We start from the raw sequence: 24,663 nt of genomic DNA, 5'->3' as shown, positions 1-24,663 counted from the left end.
AGATTACTTAACTGTCTGTATCTAGCCTAAAACATTCAGCACTGCATGCTTAAATCATCACACATTTCTTGAGTTATTAAATTATCTTTAATAGACTTGCTTGATTGGTTTAGTTGACTTTACTAATGTTAACCTCCTCCACACTAAGGCAGAAGCTCAGGCTTCCTTACTCTATTCTCAGTGCACTGCATTTAGTGTACTACATTTTGTGATAGTAGTGTGGTGATCAGAGTTCAGAGTTGACTGGAGTCTGGAAATATTGCCTTATTGCCTGGAAATAGTGCCTATTTAATATGTTCTAGGTCTGACATTAGTCTGAACAAAAGGACAATGTTCCATCCATCATGTTCACGTCAGAACTGCTACTTCAAGCTTGGGGGACAAACAGTAAACAACAGTAAAGTCACTAACGATTATTGTAAACAGTAAAATACTATAAATTCTATGCTTGTTTTAAAACATCAATATGTGGAAATTTTATTCATGTTGGTGCTCCAATGTCTGTCATTTCCACTCTGGGCCGGAGCGCTGCTACTGCACTATGCAACTTCGGTGACTTTTTGCCAGAACTGTGTTATTCTGTGTTACTCGAGTCATATTTGTCTAAAATACATCACTTCAGATGCCACTTCTGTATCCCTCAGCTTGTTAAGAAAAGCATGTGTACAACTGTCCATGAGGGGGCACTTAAAGCACGATTTGTATTTATTGCAGTGGAGTAAAAGTGTATTATACTCCTCAACTGTAGGGGGAACCCAGGAGCAAAAAACAAACAAACAAACAAACAAAAATATATATTGTATGATGCTGCTTTACGTTGATGCAATAAGAAATGCTTGTAAAGAGACTCGAATTTCGTTGCAAATCAGTAATGTTTACTAGATCTCAGAAATGCAATCTCTGCTTGATTCTTTTTCAAAGTATTCTTGAAGTAAACCTGAGCCAAGTTTTTTTTGTTTACACAGCCTGAGCTTGCTCAGTCGTGAACAGGCAATATGTTCAGCATACAGTAATCTCGAACAACTTGCCCATGTAGTTTCTGACACTGCCCCCATCACTTAGCCTCAGTGCTCCAGTGCAAAACTAGAACTTCACACACTAAACATGTCCAAGGTAACACTGTTTCAAAAATCAAACATTTAAATGACCCCAAACAGCAAAAAATGACATATATGAATGTTATAACATTTAAAGAACATTTTAACCATTACCTTTACTGGCTAGCGAGAGCTAAAATAGCATATGCAAGACAGATGCTAAGCTGTCCTTCTTCCAGTTGGAGTAGTAATTAATGACTTATCAGCTTATCAGTTACTCGTCTGGTGCTGTTGCACTTGTTTGGCTGTGTTTGCAAAGTTTTGGATCATACGCTAAGTCAGCCCATTTTGACAGAGGTTTAGTCACTGGCTAGACATATGAATGGGATGTCAGACTGGTAATAAGTGCTTTTGGTCAGGCTGTCTAGGCTTGCTTTTACTCTGTGTCAGTGCAAGCTAACTTAGCCCATTCTGCATCTCTTTTAGCTTGTCAACATATGTCCATGAGGTGGGCTCGCAAAGCATGATTTGTATTCACGGCAGTGGTGTAAACAGTGAATTACTACAACTGTAGGGGGAGCCCTGGAGCAAAAGTACAGATCCTCGCATAATGATCCTTTATTTCAAAAGCACTGGTCGAAACCAAACGTTTATATACTAGGAGATATATAATCCTGATCTGATACAATGGATCTAAATTGGGGCTGATCTAAGGTATTTTTAAAGGATCAGATATTAGCTATTTTAAGCCCAATCCATAATAAACTCTTTTTTTCCCTTGGCCCTGGTTATAGGGTTATCTATAATTAGCCCTGCATCTTTACTCGGCCACATTAGTGCAATGAAAAGAATTTGAAGAAATAGCATTATTTCTCTCACAAGAGGAGACAGAGTGCAACTGCTCCACCTCAAGCCTGATGTTAAACTATTTAACCTGCTCATCCTCTTCTGAAGATGGCTTGTCAGTATGGCACAGGGTTGCCAGGTGTGCTGTTCTTCTAATTGGGCTTGTTTAAAAATGATAAATGCGAGGGTGGAAATGATAAAGTCGAGTGAAGATGATAAAGTTGAGAGGAGCATTTCTTGGGCTCCTTCCAAAAGGTTTCACTGCTGCCAAAAAGGTTTTATATTTGCAGACAGTAGAGAGTGAAAATAAAGCATCTTTATAGGTACAGCAGTGAGGAACTACTGTACGGTGGAACATGACAATGTGTAATTCACTAGCTCAATGGCTTTCACTCTTTTATCGTAGCTGACTAAAACTATTGTGGAAATGCTCCATTTTACTGGTGGCAGCACAAACATTTTCTAGTTTTAAACCAGCACATTTCTGGTTGAAAACATTAATGGAGTAGCAGGCTTTATGTACACACCTCAAAGAAAAGGGCAATCAAGCAAGTGTGTGATAATATAACATACAATTTCAGAAGGCCACAGCAAACAAAATCCATCTGTATAGAGCAGCGGTGGGCAACGGGGGCCGCAGTCCAGCACAGTTTGCTGATTTCCCTGCTCCAAAAGACATACTAAACCTGGCAATTAACAGGTTTAACAGGAGTTAAATCAGGTGTGCTCAAGCACTAAACTGCAGAAATGGTCCACTCCTGGTATAGAGTATGCACCATTACTGTAAGGTGTTTTCACTGCAGCATTTTAAAGCAACTTGTAGCCAAACAATGAAGGGGGGGGGGAATTATAAGATAGTAAACACTATACAAAATCATATAAATCAAAATATAGCCTAAAATGGGTATTAATATACTTACATTACTTACTAGTTAATTTACTAGTTAATTTATTAACATTACTTACATAAATTATGTGGCTGTGTTATCTGATCTGCAACGTGTGCTTTAAGATATTATATGTTCTTTTCTCAATGTCCCTACATAACTCCACTAACTGTCTTTTTCTCAATGTCCCTACCTAACTCCACTAACTGTCCTTTTCTCAATGTCCCTACCTAACTCCACTAACTGTCCTTTTCTCAGTGTCCCTACAAAACTCCACTAACTGTCTTTTTCTCAATGTCCCTACATAACTCCACTAACTGTCTTTTTCTCAATGTCCCTACCTAACTCCACTAACTGTCCTTTTCTCAGTGTCCCTACCTAACTCCACTAACTGTCCTTTTCTCAGTGTCCCTACCTAACTCCACTAACTGTCCTTTTCTCAGTGCCCCTACCTAACTCCACTAACTGTCCTTTTCTCAATGTCCCTACCTAACTCCACTAACTGTCCTTTTCTCAATGTTCCTGCCTAACTTCTCTTGCAGCCCATCATCAGTGGTCAGTTTTAGACCACAGGATCACTGTTGCCTGACTTCTACATTAGTTTACGTTTGCCAGATTCATAACATGGTGCCCTAGTGGGTGTCAAAATAGACTAATAATCTCAGATCCACAGATTCTAAAAGAAGCAGAAATACAGCAGCAGGTAAACAGCAGACCAATCTATATATGTAAACACATAAACAAGCAATATCAACAACGGTATCAATGGTGTGACAATACTTCCATCCACTGTAGAAAGACCAGATACGCAGGCAGTGTCATTGCTCAGCAGCGAATTCAGACTGCATGTTTGCTGTGGGTTTATGGCTTTAGTTCATTTAAATCCTGGCAGAGCAGCAGAATTTTATTTTTCTCCTCAATCTGTTTTTATTCTGGCCAAGCCAAGTTAGGTTGTTGCAAGATGTGATGTTTGTCATGATGCTCAATCCAAACAGACCACAATTAGCTTGAAAAAATGAGTTAATCAGCTGAGTGTGTGTACATGCTTTAAGATTTGCCTGAGAGAGCATGTTTTCAAATGTATAGAAAAGATAATTAACCCCTTAATCCTCAAGCACCTAAACGTGGACCCACAGTTCAGTTTCTCACTTTCAGAACAATGTAACTTACACTGTTTATAGAAGTTGTCCAATAATTTCAAGTAAATACCAGATAATATCAAAGTTAATGTTTATAGTCTTAGTTTGATGACATACTGTCAGTCATTTATGGGGGGTTCTAATGGTCCATTCTTCATGAAACTCTGCCACAATGCAAACAACAACTGACAAGCTCCTTTCAGACATGTATGGTAACCAAGACCTTTTTGTCTGATTCAGCTGTACTGGACATCACATAGTGCAAATTCTGGATAACGTCAGTGTACGTGTGAATAGAGCAGGTAATTTTCTGGAATTCACAGTGGCAGGAATTCATGCCGTACTTCTTGCATGTGCTAGAACGAGGTTAATCTTTGGTTGTACGCTACATATGTGAAAGGGATAACATCCGGATATTTTCCATTCATATGTGGAAACGGCCAGAGATTAAGTTTACGTCAAAAAGTGGAAAAACAAGGCTTTACAGCCTACAGGAAACAAGGCTAAGAGTTACAGTGATGATATATTTAATAACAATCCCATTTCATTAAAAACTATAAAAAGTCTAAATCTTAAGATGTATTATTCATTAACTAAACATTTATGTTTGTAATGTTGTGGTAGTTTAACATTGAACTGTGGGCCAACATGTAGGGTTAAAGGGTTCAGTGTTTTATAGGGATATTTTTTCATCAGGTCAATTTACATAAAACTTTTTTGCACAATGGTGCGGTTTATGAATCGCTCACAACGCATGAAAATAAGGGGAAATCGCAGAATTGCCAGATATCATGCAAGCTGTAAACAGGGCAGTAATCCCTGTTATGAGTCAGCAAACATGTTCCCACAACTTTGTTTTTCTTTGACATCAGAAAGAAATCTGAGGGTGCGCTTTACGAATCTGGCCCAGTGGCTCCAACAGTACAAAATAAGACATTTTAAGACATTTCATGAGATTAAAGTTTTAATCTATTTTAAGACTTTTTAAAGAACCCTGATTTATTGGCCAATTGTGGAAAAACTGTAAATTAGATTTTTTACTGAACTGCCCCCTTAAAACATGCACACACACACACAGACAGATACACACACTTCAAAAAGCATCCCAATTCCAGTAACATGAAAGGGGCTTTCACTAAACCCCCAACATCACAAAGGAGAGAACTCCATTACCGCCCCCTTACACACACACACACACTCTCTTTCACACACACACACACACACACACAGACAGACAAGCGCATAGAGCCAAAGCCATTTTTGGGCATGAACATTTCTCACTGCTGCTGAAGCACATGCTCATGCTGGTACTAACAGCAGCGTTTGCACGCTGTCCAGGTTACCAAAAATTTCCCTCTCCTCTCCAAGGTCTTCTCATGAGGGTTTTACTGTCGCCTCTGGTCTGCCCCCCTCCATTCCCTACACACACACACACACACACACCGCAACACCTCCTATCCCTGCTCTGTTGTTATGTAAAAATATGTGTTGGCTTATGTAATTGAGCACTTACATAATGGAGCGTTATGAATTACACGTATTGATTTTTGTATCATAACAGCAATGAATGATGTGCTGCACTGCAGATATTTAAATGTTTTAGGCAGCCTTCAAAGAAAGGGGAGGCTGTCAGGCCGGGGCGAGAGAACACAGCGTTATTCAGCTGCAGGAATTAGCTACAATAATCTTGTCCCACTAAATATAGATGCCGATGTGGAGTCATTAAAATACATCAGAGAGAGACAGAGAGAAAGAGAATAAACACCAGAAAGAGAACACAACGTTTCCGAGGTGTTTCCTGGACGTCTGCAAAGAGGTTGCATCATGAAGGGGGCACAGTTACGAGCCAATCCACAATTTACCTGAGCAGGTATCAATTCAGTTCAGTTCAGTTTAATTCACTTCAGTTCTGTGCTGTGCTAGTTCTGATCAGTCCTGTTCAATTCAATTCAGTTCTTTAAATTCAATTATATTCATTTCATTTTCATTTATTTCAGCTAGGTTTGGTGCTGGTATATTCAATTCAGGTTACGTTAGTTGTTTAATTGAGTTCAGTTCAATTTAATTTAGTTAACTCAATTCAGTTAAGTTCAGTTCTGTTCAAAAATAATTCAATGCAGCTTAGTTCTGCTGTTTAGTTTAGTTCAGTTCAGTTTAATTCAACTCCATTTAACTCAATTCAGTGTAATTCAATTTAGTTCAGTTCAGTTTAGTTCTGTTGTTTAGTTCAGTTCAGTTTAATTAAATGTAATTCAACTCAATTCAGTGCAATTCAATTAAGCTCAGTTCTGATGAGGTAATTCAGTGCAGTTTAGTTATGTTGCTTAGTTCAGTTCAGTTTAATTCAACTTAATTTGACTCAATTCAATGTAATTTAATTTAGTTCAGTTCAGTTTAATTTTGTTGTTTAGTTCAGTTCAGTTTAATTCCATTCAATTTAACGCAATCCAGTGTAATTCAATTTAGTTTAGTTCTGATGAGGTAATTCAGTTCAGTTTAGATCTGTTGTGTTGTTCAGTTCAGTTCCTTTCAGTTCAATTAAATTCTGCTCAATTCAGTTTAGCTAATGTAGGTAACAGGTAAGGGAAATGTATGTAGATTTGTTGTTAGGTCATTTTAGACAGATAGGTTTCTGACACTGCATCAAACACTGTTATTTATAAACATGGGCAAATGTATGTGACATAGCTAAACCAGCAGTAGCATCCATCTTAAAGCATGGATTATGGTAATGTTTATAGGCAACAGTCAGAAACCTCATAAGCAAGTAGAGATCATATTACTTAACAATTCAGGAGTGTGTGACAAATTAGGCATGCATTTCTCTCTACAACAGATAAAGCCTCAAAGAAATAAAATATGGGTCCAGTGCCCTAATGAGGATCACCAAGAGAGATGCTGGCAGGAAAACTCTTATACAGAATGAGGAAGATTTGCTAAGTGGAACCGAGAAGCCAGGTTCAATAGGAGAAACTCCCTAAGAGCATGAAAAAGAACTACTGAGAAGAACCAAGTCTTAAAAGGAGAAACTCTATTGGTGCATGACAAAGAACCACAGAGAGGACCCAAGACTGAAAATGTGACTGATCCGAAAATCCACACACACATGCAAATAAGTGTGTTCACACTGCAAATGAACCAAATCATGGTTCAGTTTGATCCAGACAGAGTTCATCGCTTTTGGTCGGACCAACTGTTGGTCCTCTAGTCAGGCCTGTGGGTTGAGGCACTGTTTGCACTAGTTAAATAGGTACAAAGGTCTGGACTAAACAACTAAGAGCATAAGGCAGTACCACTGAGAGGAGCCAAGGTTTAAAATTGGAACCCGTCCTGCTCTGAGCTGCGCTGGGTCGAGCAGTCAGGGCAGAATTCTGATGATTCTTGATTAAACTGAAGTCGTGATATTTTAGCCTAGAATTTGAGATCATGATTCTGAGTAATGCTGTAAAAAATCTATGTGTATATTTAACACAAGTCGATGTGTATAGTTGTGTAGTTTGCAGAACATGCAATGTGTGTGTAATAGCAGTTCACAGAGCAAATACAGTATAAATGCTTCATGCTGTTGGTGTTGCCTCATGTTGCATCTACTACTGACAAGCATTATTTGCACAGTGTGTGCTGTTGACTGTCTGTATCATCATCTTTAAATCTAAGAGGGTTCTGAACAATGGCAGAGGGCTTTTTATTTCGCTACAGACACAATGTTGTGATTATGTGGGTTGGACAAATTTGCTTTTTGCTTATCACAGAAAGCAGGTGTCAAACTCACAGCTTATCCAGAGTTGTTTCTGTTCACTTCCTTCTGCAGACTCACAAACCACAGCATGCTTAAGGGCACATGAGACGTCCTGGCAGGGGTTAAACTGTACCAGAGTTGTGTCAGCCCCTCGGTATCGCGCCCTCCCTTGGGGCGATGCCGAGCCGCCGCCCAAAGGCTCACAGAAGGACTTTGGTTTTGTGTTTCTGTTCTGGTTTTGATTCACGGACTCGGTTCTTGTTCATGTATGTTCGGTTCAGTGTTTTGTTTATGTTCACATGTTTTGATTCAGGTTTATCACGTCTTGTTTAGTTGAACGCTCAGTTTGACGCCAAGAATTATATGGTTTATGGTTAAGGAACTTTGAGGTTGCCCGAGAGGTTCCCATCTGTTTCCACATAGTGTTAAGGCCAGCTTCAGCTCGACTCCGTCGTTTGCTAGCAATCCACCTGGAGGTTTGAGCTTCCAGCGAGGTTCCCTCACTTTCCACAGAAACATTCACACAGCTCTCGATCCTGCTCTACTACCCACGTTCCAGCTAGCAGCTCTTGCCTAGTAGCTGGTTCCCCAGCTAAACCTCCGGTTTGTTTTCACCCTCTTATCTGCCATGTTCTGGTTATGTTGATCACTGTGTTCACGTTTATGCCCTTTAGCTGCTGCATCTTGTCTCACTTGCATTGAGTCCATCTCTGCGAGTGTTCATCCCTCTGTGTCTGGCCTAACCCATTAGAAGTTGTATTACACTCACTGTAGAACCCTCCTACAAAAGGTTCTTTGATTGATGCCATAGAAGAATCATTTTTAGTTCAGTAAGGAACCATTTTTGTGAGTGTGAAGAACCTTCAGAATATTAAAGAACATTTACATCAACTTCTTTAACTTTTAAAAGGTTCTTCACACTCACATCTCTCTTACTGAAGTGGTTCTTCTATGGCATTGCTCAAAAAACCCTTTGCAGCACCTTCATTTTTAAGAGTGTAGTGTGGATCTCCATGTTTATATGAAGAGCAAGCCGAGCTGAGCTCCGCTAGCAGGCTATAATTTGATGGAAATGTAAATCATTTCTAATAATCTTCATGAAATCCATTTACAACCCCATGTGATGAACTGGGGTAGAAAGCTACACTGTCATCTTTGCCTTCGAACGCTCTGTAATTTGTGTTTTGGCACGTGTTCACAAGCACACTACATGTCCAAGAGTGTGCAGACACATGCTCATCCAGTGTTACTTCTGACATCAAGGGTATTTGTAAAGTGTTTGTTCCAGCTGCTATTCTGGGAAGCCTTTACACTAGTGAGTATTTGATTGCATTCAGCAATGAGAGCCTTAGTGAGGTCAGGTACCGATGCTGAATGATCAGTTCTGGCACTCCAGCTCATCCCGAAGGCATTGGATGCAGCTCCATCACTCCAGAGAACGCAGTTCCACTGTTCTACAAACCAGAGCCAGGGGCTTTAGGCTTAGCATTGGGCACTGTGACCTTGTGCGGCTGCTCCAGCATCCCTTTCTATTGGTCGATGCTGAACTATGGTGACTACACAAGCTGTGTGTGCACAACTGAACACCTGTGTCAGCAATGAGTGCTCCTTCAAGATGCTGACACTAATTAAAAGAGATGTCTGGATATTTCTGGACACATGGCACATGTTTCCAATCTTTCCAGCTGTGTTGCAGTGTTTTAAGCAACCTTTAAAGGAATGTTATGTAGGAACTGTGCTGTAAGATAGCAGCTTTAGAATCGCGTGGATGCTCCACTGACTGTAATGCAAAGAATGGCCTTTCTGCCACTGTAAGCTGGTACTGCAGTAATTGTAATTGTATTGCAATAAATACAGAAGTAATCTTGGTGAAGCTGCACAAGACTTCTCACCAGAGCTGCGTAACGCTGAGCAACCTGAGTTGTATCTGTGTAAAATCCTGTAATGTCACTCTTTCGTCCACATGCTTCTTATACTTCTGTACATTCTTCAGCTTGTCAAAAAATGCAGGTGTACAGCTGTCCATTAGGGGGTGCTCACAGCGTGACTGCTGTCCAATGAAAACCACATATCTCAATTTTTGTCTGTTTTTTAGTTTTCTCCATGGTTCCAGCCCTGTAGCTGCTCTCTACGCTGTGTAAATATATCTGGAGGAGTAGACCAATGACAAAGCTCTAAATTACTTCATATACATTGACTTCCATTCAAAGATCAGAACATTTTTACCTTCTCCCGTGAAGGCCATTTTAGAGAAACATTTTCATTGGACAGCAATGATTTACAACTGTGGAGAAAATGAATTACATTCTCCACCTGTAGGGGAACCCCAGAGCAACAAACACTCACAAATACTCACATAATGCTGCTTTAAATAGTTTAGATGATCGCCTTTTGTTTTCTTTCTGTAACGTTACATATCTGACATTTTCCTAACAATGCTGTTGCACAGCTAGCTTAATTACACCACATTTAATTAAACTGCATGATAGGAATGCTGAGAGTTCCATCTAACAACATGTAAACTGCACTATTTCGTTATCCACAGACATAGAGCTCCTCCAGTGCCTAAAAACAGTGTGACGCTCATTGGTCACAGCGACTAAAGGAGGAAATATAGTCACTATTTTTATTTTATACAAATAAAGCTGCCAAATCGATGTTGTCCTTGATTTAAATTGCACAGAGAAGCGATTACAATTATAACAGGATCAATTGTGCTGCTCTAATTAGTAAGTGTGTGTGTGTGTGTGTGTGTGTGTGTGTGTGCCTATGTGTGTGTGAGAGTCAGGGGTGATGAATTGCTAGGATAAATTGCAGAGAAAAAAAAAACAAACCTCAGTCCGTAGAGCACCGTGCCATCGGGATGTAGGCGGATCATCCGGTTCTTGACGGTGACACCGTGGACGAAGGACTTTTTGTCATTGAGGAAGTAAGTGTCGGGCACCCACAGCTGATCCGCCACACGGTTGTCCAGCGTCAGGTTCAGGGGGATCTCGGAGTAGGAGAGACGCTTGTCCCGCCATGCTTGCTGGAAGTACATGGTCAGGGTGTAGTCCTGCAAAAAGAGGAATAACCATTAAAAAGATCTACTGTCAGTTTAGTTCTACTGGTTGGGTTTCCCAAAAAAACACCTTAGGATGAAGAGGATTCGCTAATGGCAGATCAAGCATCACACTGAACACTCTCTCTAACCGTTAAGATGATCTTAACACTACAATGCTTGTGGAATACTGGGTCACTGCCGCTGTAAGGCAGCTTATTATTACACATAGGGTCAACTACAGGTTAAATGATTTAGAAGCAAAGTTAGAATGGGCTACAAGTTTGTAAATAGATTAATTATGTTCAGTAGCACGTTCATTAATATACAATAAAAGACCAAATGTCAAAGCAGCAACAGTGTCCATTAACAGGCCGGTAATGAATTTAGCTCCTGGTGATTCTCTTAATACAGCTCTAATGAAATCCACCTGATTTCCTTATGAAGATGCTCCAGAAGACATGATCATCTCAATCAGGTGTGTTACACATAACAATCAAGGTGCTACAAAAGGGTCCTTGAGCAATGCCATAGAACACAGCTCTTCAAAACTGGACCTTGAATCCAGTCTTCAGTTCTGCACTTTGTAATCCTTGCTAGGTGGGACTTTAAGTGACCAATGAATTACATTAACTGCTTCCTTAACCTCCCGTAAGAACTAAGGACTGGACTGGAAACTGGATTCAAGGTCCAGATCTGAAGACCACAGAAGCTTTTACAGAAGCTTTCTGAAGATAGTCTCATATGAAAGAACCTTTTGACCATTGCGATCACTAAAAGCAGTGTTGTCAATCGCCACTACGAGACGAATTTTTATTAACCCCTGACGTATTACACACTAAGGTGTATTATTTAGTAACTACAGGGACTTCTGTACAAACTGGTAATAGAGGTGAGTAATAACACTTTCTGCCCGCCAGTGGGCCACTGGCCATTTAAGCGGTTAGGCACTTTATTTTAAGATGCCCGTTTTTTTTAAAGCCTTGTTTTATTTTTACTTGAAATGAGAAAAGGACACTTGAGTGTTTGTTATTTTTTATTTGTCCACAACAGTGTGAAAACTCACCATAAATGTTGCTAAAATATACCAAATTGTAACTGTGCGTAACTTGTAACGTGATTTGACATTCAGTTGTTGACTACATTAAATGGCTACTTCAATACACAGGATATTGCACTGAATCATTAGGAATCATTATCAGACATTATGATGTTCTGAACCTTGACTTAAGAAACCTTTCTGTAACTAGACCAATTCATTTGAGTTAAATACCCCAGTTCCAGACTTTATGCAAATGAGCTGAGCTTGGGTATTGGTTAGATTTTTCGTGTTTAGTAGCGGCACAGCCCCTTCGGGTGACAGAACCAACCTGCAATACACTTTTGTTGTGTTTTAGCATCACACCCCCAAAGTGGTCATAAATCAGCAACTCAATTCCACCAACTGTGATCCTAAGCAAGCACACATGGCTCTTAACTGGGATTATTCATTTTTAACTGCTGGTTTAACTGAAGTTAAACAATCCTGACATTACCCCCACTTACTGCGTCCCAGTAAGACTAAATGGGCAGATTTTCTGGTCTTAGGCCGAGCCTAAATGGGGCTAGTGCACGTGTGAGTGTGTATGTGTGTGTGTGTTGGAACTGGGATGGTTCAGCATGCTTTAATTCCTCTGTCTTTAATTCCTGGGCAGGGGGACTGTTAAAGGCAGTGATAGCCTGCTTCCAAAAATAACGGCGAGATCCAGTAGGGGGTTAGAGGACAAAAGAGCTGTGCTCTACACAAGCCTCCGCTGGACCCCAGCTGTGCCACATGTGCACATCCACAACACAGAGACGTCCACTTCAGCATGAACAGGCACATACCCATCCACCCACCCACCCACACACACACACACACACACACAGATTCAACATGCTAACCAAACACACACATACCATGTGATTTTGTAGGGTCCCAGGTCATAAGAGGGCCAGTAGTAATTTTTTTAGAGCACCAAAAGTGTTTTTTATGTGTTATTGCTCAAAGAACTATTTGTGGCAGGTTTGGTTGTAGGAGTGTAATTAATGGCAGTGTGGGGAAATGACAATAGTGGACCCTTTATATCGAAAATACAGATCTCCAGTTTGGGGGCCTGGTTCTCTGAGCAGTTTTGTTCTTTTCCTGCTCAAACATACCTGATCCAACTCACTGGTCAATTGCCAGTTTAATAGGTGTATTAGAGCAGGGATATGAGCACACTGTGCCAGACACCTGCATTTAGTTCCCCATCCCTGCTTTATACCGTTATTCCCACAATTTTTGTAGGCTATAAAAACCTCAATAATAATATACCTCATTATACTCATATACTTCATATAACTCAATTAGCCTACATTACAGCACAAGCTTATTTAAGGAATGCATGGCAGTGGGAAGTAAGCTAACTACGTTGCCGTTTATGCTGCCAAATGGCATAAGGGTAACTTTCCCGTGAGGGGGTCCATTCATTTCTTGGGGGGGGGACCTGGGACCATATGACTTTAGTTACACCTGAAATTGGGCCTCGGACAGCAGACGTCAAGCTGTGAGTGCTGTCCTAAATTCATTCACATAGGTTTTATTAATAGATAAAAGCACACTAATGTAATAAAAGCACACACACCAATTCTAAGAAAAGAAAAAAATACTGTCTGGCAAAACTTAGCAGCAAATAAACAACAGATGCTAAATATACAAGATGAAAATATAACAATAACATGCAGACAAAACACAGTAAAGTCACTGATTACAGAACTCAACTTAGTTAGTTCACATTTTTTACTTCTGCAGATGAAATTGCTTAAACATTGTGTAGGCTGTTTAATCTGTGTTCCTCACTCTCAATCTGTTTACTGATTAACCTCATCTGCAGGTTAGGACTCAGGGGTATTCTTAGACTCCTGACCGAGGAGGGTGCGGGTTCTGAGAGGATTTGAACTTATGACCTCCTGTCTCTTCATAAGCAGGCAGTTAGGCAGTTGCGCCACTCTAGAGCTGTGAAGCTATGTACATTTCTGTGTCCATGAAAGAACAGAATGGTACATTTATTCAGAACTGTGTTTTTAAGTAGTGTAGTTTCACAGCTCTAGAGTGGCACTGTGGTCTAACTGCACTCTACTGTCAAAAGCCTCGTCTATCTTATGTGATGGGGGTAAACTATTTAAGGGTGAGAAACACAAACAAAACATTATACAATATTTTAGCTGCAGCTCATTTACTAAGTTTTGGAGTTGACTTAGCTTAACATGTATTGCTGACCAAAACTGAGATGTTGACCTTGTTTTGGTCAAAAATGTGAGTTAAGCTAACCATGGTCCTGGAGGCACCCTGCCCTGCCCTGAAAAGGGATTGTTAATGAGCTGATTAGCTGGATCAGGTGTGCTGGTTGCAGGAAAAGCACTTAAATGTGCAGGGCAGAGAAACACTGCTCTAGAAGACTTTGACATTACTTTTAAGGGACTAAAGTCTCTCATCCAAAGACAATTTGTCATTTTGAAGTCAGAGAATCTTACAGGGTCAATATTTGACTGTTACTAGAACACCTTTAAGATTATTCCCCATCATATTCCTGGTGGATATGTATTAGATGAGAAACTGCTGAACAATGGAGCAGAAACAGAAGCAGTGTTTGGCCACAGCTGCCTTTGTGTGTGCAGTAGTTTGTTCTGTATGGTGCTGGAGAGAGCTCACCTATTGGTTATTCACAATGTGCATTGGCTAAGACTAAAAACGTGTGACAATATTAAACATGGTTCATGATGACGATCAACATGATGGGAGCATGCTGCAACTCTAGTAAGATGATTTTTTTTTCCCACACTGGAAATTAGAATAATGTTTAGAGCATAAGCATAAGTTATTGACTGAGAATGTTCTGTGATCAATTACTTATGTTATGTAGTCCTGACTTTACACTTACTTATACTGTGCTTTTTACAATGCGTTTTATAGCCACAGAGCATGCTGCTACCACTACCATGCCTACATAAACTGCCTGTTTGCTCAGAGCCAGTGATCTGAATAGTAATTTGTCTTTTAAATCATGAAATAGCCATAAATGTGAACCTCTCCTCAATCTGTTTCATGCACTCCACAATTCTTCTCAAGATCCATCAGATTCATCTCGATGGCAGCTGTGCTACCATGCTACCATGATGCTATTGGCTCTTGATGTCACAGATGTCACATCTGGCAGTGCGCCTCATGTAATGTGTCTTAATGTATGTTTTACATGAACACAACCCGAGAGCAAATGTCTTTAAAATTAACTTTTCTTTGTATCAGGAGAAAAAACGAAGATCTCATTATTGTATTTCTCCTACACCCCCCACCCCCCCTCTCCCACTCCAACCATCAGACAAAAAGAGGAGATTAACATCAGCGTTTAATTGTAAGTCGGTCTGGAGACAAATGAGAAAATCCTGCGTTCTCCTTCTGCACTGACAGACTGCTGAAAGATTTCTCAGATGTAGGAGAGAGATATAAAAATGATGAGATCTTACACTTTTCTAATATTAATACGATTCAGCTACAACTGGGCTCAAACACTGAGTTAAACCACCTGTGAGCCAGTATCTAATAAAAGTCCTAACTCACACATTTAAAGCACTACATGGTCTAGCAAGTGTCTGTTGGCTCATTATGATGGTAGAGCCATTTTTAATAACCTCTATACCTTTCCCGGGGCAGAATGAGTGTACAGCACACATGGCGAGTGATGCCATGGAAGAACCACTTTTGGTTCTATGAAGAACCATGTTTGTAAAACAGATGCATGTAGACCCTTTAAAATGTCTGAAAAACCTTCACTTGATGTAAAGGCTCTTTACCAGTTCATCAGCTCCTCCCCTTTTACACATCACAAATAAAACATGCTTCTTTATGGAACCAAAAGTGGTTTGAAGCACCTTTATTTTTAAGCATGTACATTATACTGAACTCAAAAATAGATGCACCTTGACCAGGTGCTTTCATTGGCCATCAACAAGCTTCTGGCAGAATTGACTGTCTAATTAAATGTGTTGGTTTCCTGGCACGGACCCAACTTCTCAGAACAGTCCACATATTTGAGGTCAGGGTCTTGGGAAGGCCATTCCGAAAGCTTAATGTAAGCCTGCTTTATCCTTTCCATGGTCACCTTTGATGCATGCTTGGCTTCACTGTACTGGTTACTGTAGGTTATGTTATATCCTTCTTCATTATTCCACCCACTTCCTGCAATGTACCAGGTCCTAAACAGTCACTGAGAATGTCGCTATCACCACCATGCTTAATAGTTGGAAGAGTTATTCCTGCTAACATTTTTGTCTCATCTGACCATAACATTTTTTCTCCAGAAGGCTTTTTTTACCATAGGATCAGCCTCCAACTTTAGTCAAGCTTGAAGATGTCATTTTTTTTGGAGCAAGGCTTCTTTCTTGGACAGCAGTCTCGCAGTCCATGGTGGCTGTAGCTAGTAACACCGGTGATCTAGCAGTTTCTAGTTAATAGCAGGCTTGTGCCTTGTTGGTTCTTGGGTTGTTCTTGACCAACCATTTGTCTCTTAGCTGAGGGTGACAATTTTAGTCTTCTTCCAGATCTTGGGTAATTGGCTTGTTTAGAAATGGCTCTAACTTCTCAGATCTGTTCCTTGGACTTTCCCTTCATTTTGTGTGTTGGTCAATCCTACAAGATCTGTCAAACAATCTCTTTTTATGTGTCCACAGAGAAACTACCAGCTGTAGTGATTCATGATCACTAATGGGAAGTTAAGAGGACATTGAGAAGACATTTTGGCAGATAAAAACAACTTTTAGCACCACCATAATAATATAATATTAATAATAATGATAAAATGTATACTTTGGACTGATGTTTGACCACAACTATATAAAGAACCATTTTTGTATATGGCAGTACAAATTGGAAGGTGGGGTAACAGACTTATAACCAGACTATGTCAGAGATTTCAGTCTTGTATCCGCTGTGTCAGTCATATTGACAAATACAAATTCCAGTGTCTTTTAACTGCTTTAAGAATGCAAAATAACCCAAGGTTATACTGTGCAAAATGACATGCTGCAAAATACGCAATCAATACTTCATCTTGTGCAAAATGAGTTATGTAAACACTCAAACAAACATTAGTTTTACTCTATTTGGCCTAAATCAAGCTAATATGTATTATAATACCACAAGTGCACAACTAAACACATGAACATGCTCAAAGACAGAATATATTTAGATAATAATAAAAATAGAAATAACTAGGGTAGATGGCTAGGTAAGTGGTTTAAGCCGTACTATTACAATTAAAGGGGCATGTTGCTTGGGCATGTTTTGTACACTATTAGCAAAAGAGCTTGTCTGTAGTACTGAAAAGGGTTCTTTCTCTTGACTTGGTTTAATAGAGGAACACTTTTGGTGCTATAAAGAACAATTTCTTCTATATAGAAGTTCTATAAGGTTCTTTATAGAAGCACAAATGGTTTTTCACTAATGTATAAAAAACTTTATCCAGGCAAAGAACCATTCAAGCATCTTAATAGTTATACAGAACCACTGTCCTTTCTAAAAAAAAAACACATTGGAGAACCACTTTAGCATTCAAATGGTTATACAGAACCACTGTCTTTATTAAAACCATATGCAGAACCACTTAAACATCCATATGGTAATACCTAACAATGGCTTTTACCAAAATACCATTTTAGAACCACCTAAACATCCAAATCATTATACAGAACCATTGCCTTTACTACAAACCCTATGAGAACCACTTAAGCATCCAAGAGGCTGTATAGAACTATTGTTTTCCATAGAAACCCCAGGAGAACTTAAACATCCCATTGGTTAAAAACAAACTCTAGAAGAACCACTTAAGCATCGAAATGTAATGTAATATAAAACCATTGTATTTTCTACACATATTCTTGGAGAACCAAACATTTGAATGTATTGCATACAGAACGTTTTTTATATGACAGTGTGTAGTCACCTGAATAGCCACACCCTCCTTGGTTGTACACAGCAAGATTTCTATTCCTATAGGTCATAAACATTACAGATGACCTGTGGAAAATATGACAGTACCCACCCCCATTTAAAACAAACCCTGTCCAGATACTCTAGTACTTTATAGGGGCGGTAACACCACATTCATTCAACACACACATTCACACAACACTGTTTCATCCTGGCCTTAAAGAAAGGTTGGAAATGGTGGTGTAAAAATGAATTATGCCTTTTTATAGATAAAGCCCTAGAACCGTAATGGAAGTGCACTTTCAGGGAAAACAATAAAACACAAAAAGTACATATAATATGGGCTTTAATGTAAATATGAAGCACTGCTTCAAAAAAAAAAAAAAAGAAACTCTGCATATGAATGCTTAATGAAAGGCCCACACACTTGCAGATGTCCACAGCTTTCCCTTTATAGACGCTGGTTGAGTCAAGCTCATGAAGACAGCAGAGAACACTTGCTCTCATCACTTTGTGGCGAGTGATAGGAGTGCATCCACCTCCGCGTGCAGCTCTCAAGCTTGAGTCCCCTGGGGCCCGGGCAGCTGCAGCCCTGGGGCAACAAACTCTCTCCTGCCTCCACTTACTCTCCACAGGATATACACGACTCCCTCCTCCCCCCTACCACACAGTACACTCAGTACCACCTGAACACACTGTTCTACAATCCACTGACACTGAGACGAGCTGCTCTGCCATTCCATTCAGCATTTAGAGGGCTGCAAATCAATATTTCGTAGCTGTCACACAAAAATGCAACTTTACAGGAGGAGGAAAAACCTCCTTATATTTCCATGAAAGTCATTGTAAAAGGATTTCATTCCAAGTCATGTTGGAGCGTTTACATTGTTCTGTTTATTATGAAAGGCTCATACAGTGTAAAGAACAATGTGTCAGAGTCAAAAAGTGAAAATCTGAAAACATGGAAAACCACGGCTCATTGGAAAACGATCAAGTGGAAGCTGTCTTGGAGCACGGCCCGAGCAAAAATTACCAAAATTTGATCCAACCAAAAGAAGTGGTCTCAGTCAAGATCAAACTGAACCATGGTTTGTTTGCAGTGTGAAAACCCATTTTTAGAATGGGTCGGACTTTGAACCAATTACAGAAAGCTGAGGCAGAATATCGTCTAACAAAACAAAATAACAAAATAAAAAAATAAAAAAAGAAGAAGGAAAAGAAGCATAAAACAAGTAAAACTTGTTGAGTGGCTGGAGAACATGTGGATGATTATACCTGTCGATGAATTTTATATTTTTATATTTTTTATATCAGACAGTTTGGCAAATTGGAACTAGTCTGCAGTTCTACACTGGAAGTTGGTGTATATAAGGCCATAATATTAGCAGTATAATAGAAATAAAAAGAATCTGTTCATTCTTCTCAGGAACAGCTTCTTCCCAACATCCATTACACTACTGAACTCCTCATAACACTGACAGGCACAAACTATTACACTGCACAGAATCCCAGCCCACACTGGCTATACCACTGCCTCATTATACTTATGATGCACTATTCATATGTCAATAGTTTCTTATTTATTCATTATTATTACTTTGCACTTTATATGTTCTATATATGCAGAATATTACAAAATAGTGTTACTGCACTACACTGCCACTTTCGGTGTCACTGCACAGTACTGCCATTTTTGTACCTATTATTTTTATAGTTCTATGTATATATTTATATTTATGTGTTATATTTGCACAATGTCACTATTTGCACTTCTGATAGATGGTAAATCTATCTATCTATATATCTATACATTTTTTCCAGGAAAGGCTACCCACCAAATTGACAACAAGCTGATGTCAGAGACACACAACCCTATAAACCAACCAGAAGCCAACATATTTACATATTCCCATTCAGGCTAGCACCGCCTTTTCACACCAAAGTTTTAACCTTGACTGTTTTTTAAATACGGCTTAATGTAAAGCACCCAAACCAAACACTGAGTTCATCAACACATACCAGTTCATTGCATTATGTAGTTCAGTTCATACTGTAACTATAGCAGCTTACAGATCATGTTAATACTCTACCGACATTAACATGAATAATGGTGTCTCTGTCATTGCCACTACGGGCTGGGAAGCTGCTAACTGCACTATGGAACTATGGTGGAGCTGTAAAAGACATCTCATTAGAACCCGACTCTCTTTTACTACCAGTTGTCAACAAATGCATGTGTTTGTATTTACAGCAGTGGTGTGAAAGTGAAATATACTCCCTAACTGTAGAGGGAGCTCACAGGCAGAAAATACCACTGCTCACGTAAAGCTGTTTTAATTCTAGCGTATAAAAGAGTTATATTACAATGATAACTGAACACATGATTATCCGGTATGTTTTGCTATTGAGCTCCCCCTACAGGGTTGGCGTGTTATTCACGTTTACTGCAAATCATGCTTTGAGCACCCCCTCATGGACAGCTGTACATATGCATTTGTTGACAAACTGATATCTATATACTGTTATCTATGAAGACAAATGCACCCTGCAAAGCTAAGTATGGTCGTAAAAGCCATCCTAAAGTCTGCACTTTTGTCCATTCTGGAGTAAAGGAACCTAAGTTATACTTTTTGCCAGACTATACTTTCAGCAGAGAATAAAAAAACAACAGAATGTATGCGCATTTCTGATAACTTTTAAGACTTCTACATGCACAGCTTTCCGCCTCCGTTCATTTTTACATCCCGGAGTTCACCAGGGAGCAAATATAAAACAGAAACAGCAAGAAAATTACACATACCATATGCCACGCAACTGTTATTAACTACAGAATCCAAAAAAAGAAATAAATAAACCTGCCGCAGTAGATAATAAAGCAGAAACGGGGAACGACAGCAAAGAGCAGAGCTTCTTCAGTGTTTGGGAAAACAGAGGCTGAATATAGTTGTTGTCTTGTGTATTTTGTTTGTGAGTGCAGATGCCACACTGGCGAACACCTGGGTCTGGAACTTGCCTCCTGGCTTTGGTGCAGAATGGCTGAATAATTACTCTGGTCACAGATGGTAGCAGATGCCTCTTTGGGCTCTGTTTACTCTCCTTTGACATCAATGGATTCCAAACAGGGGCGCAAACACACTAAGTCTGCGGGCTCACACTCAAATGAGTGAATTTGGCCTCTGTTTCCACCCCCCTCTCCTCTTTAACCAGTAGAGTTATGCAAGGACTCGGACATGAGCACAGAGATTTCTGCCATCTGCTGCCATCAGTGGGGTGTCGCTCATTTAAGACAGATGACTAAGGGCTTTGTAAGAGTGAGACACAAGCACAATTTTTACAAACCATACAAGTCATTCAATTTGTGTTTATACTCACTGGCCACTTTATTAGAAACACCTACCTTGCACTTCCACTCATTGGTCACTTTATTAGAAACGCATACCATATACTTTCACTTAATGGCCACTTTATTAGAAACACCTACCACATACTTTTACTCAGTGGCCACTATATTATAAACACCTACCTTGTACTTCCACTCACTGGCCACTATATTACAAACACCTACCTTCTACTTCCACTCACTGGCCACTATATTACAAACACCTGCCTTGTACTTCCACTCACTGGCCACTATATTACAAACACCTGCCTTCTACTTCCACTCACTGGCCACTATATTACAAACACCTACCTTGTACTTCCACTCACTGGCCACTATATTACAAACACCTACCTTCTACTTCCACTCACTGGCCACTATATTACAAACACCTACCTTGTACTTCCACTCACTGGCCACTTTATTAGAAACATCCACCTCATACAGAAACCAACCAGTGAGGAAGGGCTAGAGGATTGTTTCCCAATCCAGCAATCATTTTGATGATTAATGAAGTAATTGTTCTAAATGCAAATGAAATGAAACCGAAACAAATGATTTTACTCTTTGTTGGTGGCAACCCATAAATAGTTTTTAATTCATGTATCAATCGAGTTGTATTGTTTCTTAAATTAAAATAATAGTAACTGCTTACCAAAAGAACTGCACTCTGAATGAGCTGTACACTCGCTAAGGAAAAACATAGTGCATCCATCAAGAACAACTCCATACATTCTTTTTACAAAAAATAAATTTCTGATGCTACACGCTAATCTAGTTCACTATGTGGAGTGTAAATGTGCTATCATAACTCCTGTGGAAACAGGCTTAACCAGGAAAATAATTTCAACCACTCGATTTCCATTGTTGCCCTGGGATAGCCGCGAGGTGGATGGGAGAAAGAGATTAATTGAATAGTCACAGACCATGCAAAGCAAGCAAAGTTTCTAAAATACTTCACTGGGAAGAAATGAACCAGAGATCCTTAAAACTATTTATTAACACCATTACATCATTTAAATGGACCAGGTTCTGCACCAGGTTCTGTTTCAAATTGCAAGAAAGAGCAGTAGATTTAACTGATTATTAATGTTTTTTAGTCGAATTGTGTCATCAGCTAATTGTGTCAGCCCTAAACCTCACACCGGCAAATGAGCGCTGAGAGGCAGATGTTTCTAATAAAATGGCCGGTCAGTGTACGTCGATGCCTCTCCAGCGAACACCCTCGTTTTGAAAATGCCAGGGCATGAGGGGCAGCCAGCAGTCCTGAGCAGTATCCCAGAACTACGTGTGCCAGCCGTACGGCCTCCGGATCAATATCTCAAACTGAGATTGTAGCAGAATGACAGCGTAATTTGTCAGGACAGTCCCGCTAAAGACTGACACACTGTGTGCATACAGGGACGCCTCCGTTTGGGGTGCCAGGAACCAAATCCAGTGGCAATTACACTTGCTGAGCACACGGCTCATAAGCGTGGAACGTCATGCCATCTCCCCTTCAAAACATTTACTTTCTGAAACCTCAAATAAGTCATTATTTATTCTCATCTCTGCGGGACTCCAGCTAATTAAAGAAATGAAATAAATAAAGCAGGTCTTTTTTGCAGTATTTGATCCACGAACGTGATAATTGAAGACTTGGTGGCGGTATCATAGCATGCAGTTATGACTTAACTGACTCTCTCTCTATACTCTAAATAGCTGCAGTGGACTGGTTAAGTACATGCCTCTTAATATCATTGGTTGTAGAGGACACAGTGGGGAGGGGGCGAAAGCTGATGGTTGTTCTGCAGGGCAGTGACTGCATTAGCCCTCAATCCAGCCCCAAGAGAGCTCTGAGTTTTACAGCTGCTTTAACGCTTTCTGATAAAATGGCCTAATTGCCCTAATAGAGATGGCACATTAACAGACTGGAAACAGACCGCCGTCTCATTATCTCTGCTAGTTTTAAAGATAATACATGACAGTGTGCTAATGTCAGCTAAGACGTGTCTAAAGCTAAATACCTGATGTACAGCCTGGCTAACTATCAGAGTTTTGCTGTGTCAGACAGAAATGCCAGTTGTTTAATATTAAATGTGTGTCTCAATTTAGGAAATTTATGCTTATACTACAACCGAGATGTGTTTGTTTATATGTTTGCTTTATTTGCATACTCATAAGCCTATGCAGAGCTCTGTAATGATCTAAAAGCTGTTGATTTAGCATTAATTAGTCTGAGTGAGTGTGTGTCGTGTATGTCACTGTATCTCTTAGTCAGTAAGTTTGCTAATGTTTGTTCAGCCTATTTTGAAGAAAAGGTAGCTTTAATTTTACATGATTAAAATGTTACTGAATAATTTTAGTAGTTACTAGATCATTTGTAGGAGTTACTGAATAATTTATGGGAATTATTTAATCAATTAGAATAGTAACTAAATCATTTATAGTAGTTACTAAATAATTTATAATAGTTGTTAATTGATTTTAGTACTTACTGAATAATAACTGCAACTATAACTAGCAATAATTTGTAGTAATTACAGGATAGTTTATAGTAGTTACTGGATCATTTCTAGGAGTTCTTGAATAAAATAGTAACAGAAATCATTTTTAGCATTTACTGAATTATGTATAATAGTTATTGAATGGCTTTAGTACTTGATTAATAGATTTATAACTATTATGAGTAATCATTTATAGTAGTTTCTGAAAAAAATAGAACAGTAATCCGAGGTAGCTATTAGTAGCTACTAAATAAGTTGTAACAGTTACTGAACAATTTTAATAGTTACTGAAAAATGTAGAGTAGTTGCTGAATTGTTTTAGTACTTACTGAATAATGTATAAAAAAAATACTGAATAGTTTAGAGTAGTTACTAAAAACATTAGAATAGTTACTGAATAATTTAGAGTAGGTTTTGAATAAATTAGGGTAGTTATTGAATAATGTAGAGTAGGGTTTTGAATAATTGAGGATAATTATTAAATAATTCTAGATCTAGATCTAACAGCCAGTAACTAGAATATCTCTGAAGCTCCAACTGCACTGTTTCCACATGCTGGACATAAAAACCCTTGTAAATCAACTCACAACAGAGGGGGAGAGATGCTCTGAGCTTTTGTGAAATGTATTAATTAGTATTTAATCAATAAAGCAGAACATAAAGCTCTCACAAACACCCAGGCTTTATATACACCAGCCTAAAGTGGGGGTACATAAAATGATAGAGGAGAGCAAAGGTCATGGAGCGGGCAAAGTCAGGGAGATAAACGTAGTCAAAAGCTGGAGAATCAATATCTATACACTCAAAAATGCATCTGAGAGAGATGAGCCATCTTAAACCTCACGCTTTCTGAGTGGAGAGGCGTTGTCATAGCAACAATAAGTAAAAATAACACAAGACTTTTTTTCATCTGGAATCGAACAAACCCAGCATCTGATAAAAGCGCAAGCCGAGCTTATACTCATCACCAATTAACAGCTATTTTGTCCAGAATGTACACAAATCTCCCGGCCCTGCTGCCCTCTGCACGGACAGCCACACCTCTCATTCACATAAGGAATTAATGCTCGTCAAGATAATGATCATTATAAAGGCAACACTTCCGCCCCGGTAATTATTTACCCC

The 24,663-nt window shown here is 39.3% G+C and overlaps 1 protein-coding gene across 2 annotated transcripts in view; it reads right to left on the bottom strand.

Moving 5' to 3' along the window:
• Positions 1-24,663, bottom strand: part of gabrb2a (gamma-aminobutyric acid type A receptor subunit beta2a) — an 82,850-nt gene that overhangs the window by 42,229 nt on the left and 15,958 nt on the right. For both annotated transcript variants that reach the window (XM_072667948.1, XM_072667955.1), the window contains exon 4: positions 10,483-10,703. In XM_072667948.1, the coding sequence (XP_072524049.1) occupies positions 10,483-10,703 (221 nt within the window). The remainder of the gene's footprint in view (positions 1-10,482; positions 10,704-24,663) is intronic.

The sequence above is a fragment of the Salminus brasiliensis genome, chromosome 2 (genome assembly GCF_030463535.1).
Source record: "Salminus brasiliensis chromosome 2, fSalBra1.hap2, whole genome shotgun sequence".
Lineage (NCBI taxonomy): Eukaryota > Metazoa > Chordata > Actinopteri > Characiformes > Bryconidae > Salminus > Salminus brasiliensis.
The sequence above is the reverse complement of the archived record's forward strand: the minus strand, read 5'-3'. Positions and strand labels throughout refer to the sequence as shown.